The following is a 12,699-nucleotide window of genomic DNA, read 5'->3' on the forward strand; positions in this document are numbered from 1 at the left end:
CTGTCCAGGCTGCCTGTGTATGGCTTCATGAGCCTTGGCATTAAGGGGTAGGCTGGGTCCCCAAGGATAACTTTAGGCATTTCAACATCCCCAACGGTTATTTTCTGGTCTGGGAATAAAGTCCCTTCCTGTAGCTTTTGAAACAGACCAGAGTTCCTGAAGATGCGAGCGTCGTGTACCTTTCCCAGCAATCCCACGCTGATGTTGGTGAAACGTCCCTTGTGATCCACCAGTGCTTGCAGCACTATTGAAAAGTACCCCTTGCGGTTTATGTACTCGGCGGCTTGGTGCTCCGGTGCCAAGATAGGGATATGGGTTCCGTCTATGGCCCCACCACAGTTAGAGAATCCCATTGCAGCAAAGCCATCCACTATGATCTACACATTTCCCAGGGTCACTACCCTTGATATCAGCAGATCTTTGACTGCGTGGGCTACTTGCATCACAGCAGCCCCAACAGTAGATTTGCCCACTCCAAATTGATTCCTGACTGACCGGTAGCTGTCTGGCGTTACAAGCTTCCACAGGGCTATTGCCACTCGCTTCTCAACTGTGATGGCTGCTCTCATCTTGGTATTCATGCGCTTCAGGGCAGGGGAAAACAAGTCACAAAGTTCCATGAAAGTGCCCTTACACATGTGAAAGTTTCACAGCCACTGGGAATCGTCCCAGACCTGCAACACTATGTGGTCCCACCAGTCTCTGCTTGTTTCCCGGGCCCAGAATCGGTGTTCCATCGCATAAACCTGCCTCATTAGTACCATGATCCCCGCATTGCCAGGGCCCGTGCTTTGACAGAAGTCTGTGTCCATGTCCTCATCACTCTCGTCACCGCGCTGATGTCGCCTACTCGCCCGGTTTCGCTTTGCCAGGTTCTGGTGCTGCATATACTGCTGGATAATGCGTGTGGTGTTTATTGTGCTCCTAATTGCCAAAGTGATCTGAGCGGGTTCCATGCTTGCCATGGTATGGTGTCTGCACAGAAAAAGGGCGCTGAACGATTGTCTGCCATTGCTCTGACGGAGGGAGGGGCGACTGACGACATGGCTTCCAGGGTTGGCTTACAGGGAATTAAAATCAACAAAGGGGGTGGCTTTACATCAAGGAGAAGCAAAAACAACTGTCACACAGAATGGCCCCCTCAAGGATTGAACTCAAAACTCTGGGTTGAGCAGGCCAATGCTCAACCCACTAAGCTATCCCTCCCTCTGGTATTTCAGGGAGGACTGAATCTCCACTGAAGTTTGCAAGATGCCTCTGACAGACCTCACCAAAATGATTGTCGGCCGTTGATTTCACGGAGGGAGGGAGGGAGGGAGGGAAGGGGGAGCAAATGAATACAAAACAAATCTGGTCTATTTCTTGTTTTGATCCACTCCATCTATCTTTTACATCTTTGGCTGGCAGCAGACGGTGCAATAGGACTGCTAGCCATCCTCATCTCCTGCCTGCCCGGCAGAAGATGGTACAACAGGACTGCCTGCAGGACTAAAGAGAATGACCTGGTCAAGTCACTCCTAATTTAGTCCCTGCGCCCATGTCTACCCAGGCACTCCAGACCGACCTTACCAAGGTGGCCAGGAGCACCTAGGACATGATGACGATGGTTTTCAGGTCTATTGCACCGTCTGCTGCCACAAGACAATGGGTTGCTGCTGCTGTGTAGCAATGCAGTACCACGTCTGCCAGCACCCAGGAGACATACGGTGACAGTGAGCTGAGCAGGCTCCATGCTTGCAGTGGTATGGCGTCTGCACAGGTAACTCAGGAAAAAAGGTGCGAAACGATTGTCTGCCATTGCTTTCACAGAGGGAGGGAGGGCCTGATGACATGTACCCAGAACCACCTGCGACAATGTTTTTTGCCCCATCAGGCATTGGGATCTCAACCCAGAATTCCAATGGGTGGCAGAGACTGCGGGAACTGTAGGATAGCTACCCACAGTGCAACACTCTGGAAGTCGACGCTAGCCTTGGTACTGTGGAAGTTCTCCGCGGAGTTAATGCACTTAATGCACTTAGAGCATTTTGTGTGGGGACACACACAATCGACAATATAAAAACGGTTTCTAAAAAAAAGACCTCTATAATTTCGACCTAATTTCGTAGTGTAGACATACCCCAAGAGAAACTCTACAAATTCATCCCACAGGAACCCACCCCAGGGACCTTCTACATGGTTCCCATGATACAGAAACAAGGGAACCCAGGCAGACCAATCATTTTCAGCCACAGAACTCTCACTGAAGAAATATCAGGACTCATAAAAAAACATCCTCAAACCACTCCTTGCACAAAGGGACAGTTTCCTCCAGGACACAACCAACTTCCTCCAGAGCACCACAACATTAACTACCTCCCTCAGAACACCATCCTTGCCATCATGGATGTCACTTCCCTATACAGGAACATCCCTCAAAATGACGGCATCGCTGCCTGCCTCAAATATCTACAAGATAATGGACAACACTCAGATCTCCACCCCAAACACATCACCAAACTCATCCATTTCATCCTCACCCATAACAATTTTACATTCAACAACAAACATTTTCTCCAAACCATGGGAACAGGTATGAGTACTAGGATGGCTCCCCAACATGACAACTTCTTCTTGAAGAAGAATTTCCAGACAAATGTACCACAAAACCAATGATATACCTGCGATATGTTGACAATATTTTCATCCTCTGGACAGATGACCTAAATTCCCTCACAGATTTCCACCACAACCCCACCCATCAAACACTCTGTAGAACATTCCCACCCCAGCATTAACTTCCCAAACACCATGCTCAGCTTCAACAACAGAACTCTATGGACAAGAAATGCACCCACAGATCACTGTACTTACCTTCACAGGCATTAACAGTCCACTTCATGTTGAATGGTTTCTTAGAATGTGTGTAAAAGTCTTACGCTAAACAATCTGTTCCACCTTATAGTTAGCTGTGACACTCTGAATATTTCCCCAGACTTGAAGAAGAGCTCTGTGTAGCTCAAAAGTTTGTCTCTTTCTCCACCAGAATTTGGTCGGATAAAATATATTACCCACCTTGTCTTTCTTACACAAGTATGTCAGATGACACAAACCTACTTTCAGCCTAAAGCAACGTCAGAACCAGACTCCAAATTCTCCTCTTTAGCCGCATGTAGTGTGTGTTGGTGAGGGTGAGAAAAAAAAAAAAGAACACATGTCCTATTGCGGTAACATTAGATGGCAAATATTATTACAGCACACAAATACAACCAGAGAAGATTAATAACACTCTAAGAAGTTTATACTAAAAAGAAAGACACTTGGGAAACAGGATTTAGTTATTTTTTCTTCCTTTATTCATGCCCTTAATCAGTGTGCTATCAGGATCCTGTACTAGGAATTCATTTTCCCACCATCCGCAAAGATATACTTGTATAGTATTTATACACTTTTTAAAATCCATCAAAAGCTTTAAATTACAAGGTATTTTCATTGGTATTTTGAGATACTTTTTAAAAAACACCTCCAATATGATAACAGGGCCCCTTTTAGTTTCTGTCTCACAGCCAGAGGTAAACTAAAAAGGCAGCTGGGATGTCACAGATATATTAAGCAGCAAAGAAATTCAACTCATTAACTGAAATAGAAAGACAATCCCTCGGGATGGTTTATTCAGATAAAAGTATAAACTAAATAATCCGTCAACAGCAGGTAGCATAATAACTAACTTACCACAGGGCCTTCAAAACACCTCCAGGTTTGTAGATACCTAAAAGTTTTGTATAAGTTTAGCTATTTCTCACACGTCACTTTTTGATAAAAAGCAATTTTATATGTATCTTTCTGTAGCACATACAGAGTGTGTCAGCTATATATATTATTTCTTCAGATTTCTAAAATGTAATTTAGTGCTGTGGCCAAATTAAAATCATCACATAAGCAAAGGACTGCCCATAAATATACCCTCTCCTCAACAGACTTAGAGAGGGAGGGGGAAAAAAAAAACAGGCTTTGCCACATAATCAGAAGGTTAACAAATCTGGGCTCTGGTGGACCAGGAAGGAGAGCAAGTTCTAAAACCCACGGACACTGCACAGAGCCAGTAAGTACCTCTCATATACATTGAAGGAGCTCTGGCTCAAGCATTTCTGCTGACCTCTGCTCTGAGTAACCAGATGCCAAATCATTTAGGGCTTTATCAGTTAAAATGAACAGCCTGAATATCAATGTTGACAATGCTGCACTTGTTTTCTGTGTTGTCAATGTGCAATTCTACTTAATAATCAAACTGTGGCACTCTACACTACCCTTCAGCTTCTGAATGCCCCCAAATGTAGGCCCACATATAGCAGGCTAATTTCAAGGTGACAAAAGGCATGTATAACTGTGGGAAGGTTTGTATTGAGGGGAAAAGATCACATTTGTCTTGAGGGGAAAAAAATATCACTCTTTGCCACAGCTGCTACCTGGGCATCCAGGAGCAGCTCAGGATATATAACAGCACCTCCAAAATGCAGACCTGTTTCACAAATGGAAGTCATATTCCATCAACAAGGAGTGCGGATATAAATTTCCTCCAACTCTTCTGGCTGCTTCTCTCAGCCCATCATCATCTCCTCAGTCTTATCTGGACTAAGTCACTGCCAGCTAGTTCTCAATCTCATTCTAGGCACTGGGTAATTAATTCCATTGCTCCAGTTGGGTCAGATGTGTTGAAGACAGAGCTGGGTGTCATCTATATACCAAATACATTGCAGCCTATGTCTCCTGACTAAACCTCCAAGAAGCCCCACATAGACACAGAATAGTAATATAGATAAGACATATCCAGCACATTTATATGATTAAGATGAATTTTTTGAATCTTTAATGGTGTACTGGTGTACTACAAAAACATGCTAAATGGGAGATGCAACACTAAGATAATGCAGCATGTTAGTGCAGCACTGGTGATGTTAGTGCATCAACCTCCTGCTCATCATTAAGGAAAACAATCCACTCATAAATTGCTAGGTACTAAAGCAGTGCAATTGTTAAAATGAGATTTCACTCATATACAGAATCAGTTTCATTAATATTGGAGAGAACAACTTTGGTTTAGGGGCCCGTTTGGTGCTCTTACTGGACCAGATGCCCATTAGTAAATAGACTATGAAAGGTACCTATTATTTTTCTGATCTATAGCAGAGGCTACTGTAAAACAAACATGGGAGAGATAGGTAAGTTGTTCTTGAAGCCTATGTAGCTACACGCTACACCATTAAAACAAATGCTGGAAAGTGACAATGTCTACATGTACAGTATGCACACAAATTCCACAGAATCTTTGGTATCAGTTTGCATTTGGTTTGGCTTAATCACCATACATATTGACAAAACTGCCTGAGAGACGCATTACAATGAATTTTAAATTACAAGTAAGCACCATCTGTTCTCATGCAGTGCCTCCCCTCCCCTGCTCCATATTCCTTGTTAATGCATCATCACAATGTCAAAATCCCAAAGCATTCAGGCTGTTTTAGAAAATGAATTCTTCTCATAGTAACATTACATGTTGCACAGAGTTTTCTGAAGAATCTAGGGTATTTGTACCATTATTTTTTAATAGTAGAGTCTATTGAACACAGATAACCCAAGGCTATTTAAGAATCTTTAAGAGGAAATTCAAACTCTAGTGACTATTTTATTATAATGTACTCTGTTGCATTCCATTATTCCCAACCCTTATTTCCCTTAAATCCAATTTACACATTGCTTCCCTGAAAATCTCATTAGCTCAATGTAAATGTACATCCAATAGGTAATTCATATTAAACCTAGTAAGTTATAATCTGAGCTAACAAAACCAATGACATTCAGATTTATGACAGCACAGCTGTTACTCAAATTCACATACTGCTGTGGGATATTTGTAATATTTATGCACAAGGGTATGCATAAACTATCTTACATTTTCATTTCCTCACTTATGTCTGATTTAGTTTCATTCTTAGGCTCCAGTCCTGCTATTGATAAACACATGTGCAGACTTTTGCACCCACGTGTGTTATCCATTGCAAGATCAGGGCCCTAACTCTATTTTATCTTAGAATTTCAGAAATTAGCCATGGAAAAGGCCTATTAAATCACCTAGTTCATTGTCCTTTTACTGCAGGATTGTTCTGGATAATATATTATTTGACTGGTTTATCCAGTATATTTCTAAATTATTCAAAGCAATAGAACTTCCACCATTTCTCTTGGGTGACTACAGTATTCTTCAGTCTAATAAATCTCACTATTTGAAATTATTTCAGCTAAATTTTCCTTTCCTCAGTTTGACAATTCTAAGCCTATTTATATTTCCTCGAGCCATCTTAAATAAACAATATTTCCCCAACCTTGATGTTTAACTAGGTAGATGATTCTCTTTTCCTTCATATCACAGTTAAAGGTGTTAGTTTAAGCAAGGGTTACACTTACCACTGCAGCAAGCATTAGTTACCCCTCTTCCCCAACTTGATATACTGCTGTTTATCATCACCCTTTCTTCATGGTCTCCATTAACCTTCAGTCCACGTGAGGGTGCTCAAATCCAAGAGCATTTTAATTTATTTTAAACATAAGATGTTGTGCTTTATTTAAGTCTGTTAGCTCAACCAAACCTTTAAGGAACGTTCCAGCCATTTATCCTCCTATCCCTGACTCAACCTGACCCCCTGTGCCATGAGGCTTCTGTGGAGATGGTGCAGAGCTGGCTCTGTACCAGAAGTAGACACCATTTGTGCCAATGACATTCACCTGGAGGGCCATGTAAAACATCAAGTTGGTTTCTTTCCTCGGGGGTCCTGCTGGGATCAGTTCTTGGCCCTATGCTATAAATGACTTAGAAGAAAAACACAAAATCATCACTCAAAGTTTACAGATGACACAAAAAATTCGGGGAGTAATAAAGAATGAAGAGGACAAGTCACTGACTCAGAGTGCTCTAAATTTCTTGATATACTGGGTGCAAGCAAACAAAAGTCATTTTAATACAGCTAAATGTAAATATATACATCAGGGAACAAAGAATGAAGGCCATACTTAGAGGAAGGGGAACTCTTTCCTGGGAAGGAGTGAATCTGAAAAAGTTTTGGGGGAAGTGGTGGATAATCAGCTGAACCTGAGCTCCCATTGTGATGCTGTGGCCAAGAGAATATATGTAACCTTTGGATGAATAAAAGGGGACTCTCATGTATGAGTAGAGGTTATTTTAGATGTTTATTTGACACTGGTGTGATTACTGCTGGAATACTGTGTCCAATTCTGGTGATCACAATTCAAGAAGGATGTTGATAAAATGGAGAAAGTGTTCAGAGAAGAGCCAGAATGACGACTACAGGATTAGAAAACATGCCTTACAGTGATAAATTAAAGGAGCTCAATCTACTTATCTTAACAAATAGAAGGTTAACGGATGACTTGATTACAATCTATAAGTATCCACATGGAGAACAAATATTTAATGATGGGAAGGTATAGCAGAGAAAGGTATAACAAAATCCAGTGACTAGAAGCTGAAGCTAAACAAAGTCAGACTAGAAAGAAGACACATTTTTAATGGTGAGAGTAATTAATCATCAGAACAACGTACCAAGAGTCAAGGTGGAGTCTCCATCACTGACAATTTTTAAATCGAGATGGGACTTTTTTCTTATATATATGCTATAGGAATTATTTTGGTGATATTCTATGGCTTGTGCTGTACAGGAGATCGGTGGTCATCAACCAGTGGATCTCAATCAACTGGTCAACCTTGGAGCCTCTGACAGTCAATTGCGACCTCCGGCTGCTAAAAATCTGGCGGTGCAGAGGGGCTCCCTGCCTGCCCTGGCCCTGTGCTGCTCCCAGAAGTGGCCAGCACCTGGGGAGAGAGAGGGGGTCTCCAGGCACTGCTCCAGCCCTGCAGCTTCCATTGGCTGCAGTTCCCCATTTCTGGCCAATGGGAGCTGCAGGGGCGGTCCCTACAGAGAGGGGCAGCACACAGAGCCATGTGCTTCCGGAAGTGGCATGGGGCCAGTGCACGCAGGCAGCCTACCTTAGCCCTGCTACACTACAAACTGGGAGCTGCCTGAAGTAAGCGCCGCCCAATCTCTCCCCTACGGTTTTGTCTTCACTGCAGACTTAACTCGGGTTCACCTGCAGGTTTTCCCCATAACATGCTCCGTGTTCACACATCCAGATGCCTCTGTTGATGCCACATAATGAAGCAGCAACCACCCACTGCTGCATTGGGCAGGCCCCAAATTAGCATTGCTAATCCAAGGTAACTGAAATGAAAACATGCAGCTACAGCCAAATACAACAATTGATGCAAACTTTTCCAATTACCCCAGGGCACCCATTCCTGTGCCCTATCTTGCCATCTACCTGTGCTGTGACCCCTGACTGGAAGTGATCTGCCTTCATATGCCTCTGCTTAGTGTTCTCACCAATATTGCTTGCAGCTACTCCACCTTTGCTCATCTTGTAAATGTCACGGCTGGGTTGTAGGTGGCTAGACTGAGTAGTTGGAGCTAGAGACCCAGGGTCACGACTAGGTCAGGATACCAAGAGGTCAGAAGCTGGAAACAAACTGGAAATCAGAACCACGAGTTGGGAACCAGACTCAGATCGAGGTAGGATACCACAGGGTCTGAGGCAAGAGACAAACTGGAGGTCAGGAACCACAAGTCAAGCCAGGTGTGGATGCTAGGAAATCAAGTGGGGAAGCACAAGGCACGCGGTCCAGAGCAGAGTGGAGCCCAGTTGTTCAGACAGGTGGCTGTTCCTGTTTCTGGCTTAGATAGGGCCAGCAGGCCAATCAACAGTTCTGGGGCTCCACCAACTGGACCTCGGGGGCAGAGCCTCAAATTCGGGCTGGGCTTCATGGGTCCCAGGTAAACTATTGTGAGCAGGCTTCCAGGTGGATGGTTGAAGCATGGTTGCTTCCATAACTTGCAGGCCTGGGTTCGAGATCCATGGGTCGTGACAGTAAGGTTGCAGCAGCTTGAAAAAGGGTTTGAAAATCATCAGCGCTGCTCCATCTCCAATCACCTTGATCCCCTCCCCATGCCCAACTCCTTCCATCCATTCCTTTACAATGCTTTGGAACAGGCTGAAGTTTACTGAGCAAAAGAATCTGCATTTGTTTGAGATAAAACTGGATTTTTTTTTTATTTGCAGCTGCCTTCAATATGTATAAAATTATAGGAATTCAAGGGCATGCACAATTTTTTTTCCCTTCTGTGAGGACCAAATGCAACAGTATCAGACTCATGGAGGGAGAAGGGGACAACTAGGAGACAACCAAATATTAGTGAAAAGTGCCATAAGGAAGACATAGGTTTAGTTAAAAAGCAAAGGAAGGAGGGGAAGCCACTGGCGGGTTATCTCTGCCATGACTGGGTGCTGAAGGAGTGAGACATGGCATATCAGAGGACCATGTTTAAGAGACTATTGGGACTTGTGAGTTATCCTGCCCAAACCTCCATGCCAGCTCCATGGATTCATCCAAATGTTACGACATCCTACAAGCTGTGGACAACAATTCCATGGGGAAGGAAGCTAATGAGCCAAACAATGAGCCACGTAACCTCACACCAACAAAATATTCACTGCACTCCACACCTGCTGCAGTAGAGGGAAAGAGAACAGATACCCCGATGATGTGCAGTTTCCTTATTTGTGACAAGGTTTTATGTTGTCTTATATTTGCACACATTGGTAATCAAGTTCGCGTAGCTAGTCTTCCCACATTTCTATCAATCCACTTCAATAAGTGCAAAAAGAAAGGAATATTTATTTCTTTAATTCATGTATAAACACTACATTTCAATACAAGACAAGAGCACAATGTGCCGTACAACCTCATTAATCAACCTAAGTGTATTAAAGTGTAGCTCAAGAATGCAATTGCACAAGGCATCACTTATGGACATTTCTGTAACAGAACCTACCCCATTAGTAAGTGCATTTGTGGTTGCCTGTAAACAGACCCCAAAGAATCATTATCGGCAACCCATTCTGTCCCAAAGTATTTCCGCTTATACTTACATATATTATGAAGCACACAACATATCCAATCACATTTATGGCATTAAACACACTAGAGTCCAAATGAGTTTTAATGGCACCATGTTGCTTTCAGTTGGCCAAAGGCACATTCCACCACCATCCTGCACCTGCTCAACATGTATCTAAGCTGCCTCTTGTCCGGTTGGTGCAGGTACTGATAAACCTTCATCACCCAGGGCAGCAGAGGGAAGGCTGGGTCACCTAAAATCACAGTTGGTACAGACACCCTACTGGTAACTGTGTTGTTAGAGAGGAATGATTTATAAGCTTGTCCATGACCAAACAGGCCAGTCCTTTGGAACACTGCAGAATCATGCACCCTACCTGTGCATTCAGTGTAGGCTTCCATGAATATGTCAAAGTAATCCACAAGGGCCTTGTAGTGGGGTGGTTACCCGAACCTGCCCTGTGGGGCTTAAAAGCCAGCCCTGGGAGAGAGCCAGGGCTGAGGGCAAGAAAAGCTAGGCTGATTGGGGAAATGGCTGCAGCTGGGCCACACCCCAATCAGGCCGCAGCTGGGCCTATAAAGGGGCTGCTAGGCTGAACCTTAGCCAGTCTCTCTCTGCGTTCAGAGAGAGAAGGGCTTGGCTACAGGGACCTGAGGGAGTATCAAATTGGAGCAGGGCTAGGGGGGAAAGGCCGGGGAGCTCCGGCCTGGAAACCCCCAGGCTGCGAGGCCTAGATTAGGGCCTATTAGGTACTGAGGTTGCAAGGGGGCAGCCCACGGGTAGACAGAGGCAGCAGGTCCCACCCCAGCCTTGCCTGTGATTAGTGGCTAATACACTGCGGTCTGCCCCAGAGAGCAGGGCTAAGTGATGACTGGCAGTAGCCAAGACTGAGGCGAGGTAGGGGTAGTGGGTGGGGAGACCCACAGGGATTGTTGGGGTTTACTGCCCCGGGGCAGCACCCCAGTTGGAGGAGGCACCGGGTCCTGGGAGGGACCGGGCCCAGTGGTAAGGCAGATCACCAGACGGCAGAGGGCGCTCCAGAGGCTGATGCGCTAATTCCCGCAGACGAGCAGCTGGAGGCACCGCCGGGTGAGTCCGCTCCATTACAAGCCTGCATAACAATGGAATAGTAATGTCCTTGCTTGCTTCACATGGCAAGCAAAGGATGTGTACATGGCTGGCATCAATAGCACCAAAACAGCTCAAGAACTTCATGAGTGCAAACTCAGCAATTATTTCAGAGATATTTTCAATTTTCACAACCTCTAGAGCCAGCACGGCATTAATTGCCTTGTAATCCTCTTTGAATGCTGTGCCAGCCATTGATTTGCCAACCCCAAACTGATTGTCTATGGTTAGGTAATAGTCTGGGACTACCAACTTCCACAAGGTGATAGCAACACACTTCTGGACCATTATTGCCTCTCTTATCTTATCTCTTATCACTCAAAGTCTGGGTCACACTCCTCATAAGCTCCAGGAATGTGGCTTTCTCATGTGACAATTCTGGGCCCATGGCTGGTCATCCCATGTTTCCACCACAGTGAAATTGCACCACTCTGTGCTTGTGGTCCTGATCCAGTCTGCATGAAGGAGGTATAGGGAGGGAGGGAGGTGGACTACCATGAAAAATAGCATCAGTTCAGTCCATGCCTCCATGTCCACATGGTCCCATTCTGTTGTTGCTGTTGTGCTTCTGCTTGTAAATACAAACCACTGCTTCTGTCTTCTTCAGGATGGAGTTCACCTCTGAAACACCCACCATGGTTTCTTGACAGCAGTTCCTGCAGAGGCACGCCAACAAAACATTGCCCCCATAAAAAACAGCATCTGTCAGTTACATTTATTAGTGTGAGCAGGATCCATATCTTCAGCCCATAACAGCACATCATCATCACACCAGCCTGCATTCTGCCAGGAAATGAATTTTCCAGCCCTATACCATTTCCTCCCACAATTCCCAGAGTGGGCAGACAAATCTCCCCAGAACACCCTGTGACTAAGTATAGAGTGGCACAGTGAGCTTTGAATGAATCATGGGATGCCCAGATAGCTTTACCGCTTCTCATGGTTACATATAGTGGCCTTGCAGACATGGGGCGTGACAGCAGCATGCTGATATCAACAATGTGTTTGCACTGTAGTGGGTTAGGCAACTGCTCATTGACTAACCTGCAATTGCATACCCATGGTTAGCATGCAGTGAAGACATAGGCTGAGTAAAAAAAAATGTGCCCAAGTTGATGTAGAAGGATACCAGAGAATGAGGGAAGCACCTTGCATCCTATCCACCAAGGCATCATGCACAGTTGGCCCCAGAGATATCACATTTCAGCCCTTAACTTTGTAAGTCATTCAAATAAAGTGAATTACTTTATGAAGTAATCATCGTTACTTTTCATGGTTCTCTTTCTTTGCGCTCACAGATAATTTCTTTTAATATTTGGTTCCATTATTTTAACAGAAGCCAAAACCAGAATTTACCAGACAGTAACGACAAAGATTATTTTTTTCCCATTTTGCACTATTGAGATCACATTTGCTTTTTTATTCCAATTACCCACTGCCTTCCCGGTTGTCAATGACTTATCAAAAATAATTGATAGTGGTTCAGTGTGTTTGTGAGTTAATTCCTTTAAGATCCAGAGACACGTATACTCTGGACCTGCTGATTAGTATAGTTCAAAGGTTTTTG

The 12,699-nt window shown here is 44.3% G+C and overlaps 1 protein-coding gene across 2 annotated transcripts in view; it reads right to left on the reverse strand.

The window, feature by feature from the left end:
• Positions 1-12,699, reverse strand: part of ATRNL1 (attractin like 1) — a 990,764-nt gene that overhangs the window by 713,079 nt on the left and 264,986 nt on the right. Inside the window, exon 15 of one of the 2 annotated variants that reach the window (XM_074959280.1) lies at positions 9,951-11,788. The exons of the other annotated variant lie outside the window; for it this stretch is intronic. Coding sequence (XP_074815381.1) covers positions 11,642-11,788 — 147 coding nt within the window. The 3' untranslated portion in view covers positions 9,951-11,641. Of the gene's footprint in view, positions 1-9,950; positions 11,789-12,699 lie in introns of those variants that run through there. 2 annotated transcript variants of the gene reach the window in all.

The sequence above is a fragment of the Natator depressus genome, chromosome 7 (genome assembly GCF_965152275.1).
Source record: "Natator depressus isolate rNatDep1 chromosome 7, rNatDep2.hap1, whole genome shotgun sequence".
Lineage (NCBI taxonomy): Eukaryota > Metazoa > Chordata > Testudines > Cheloniidae > Natator > Natator depressus.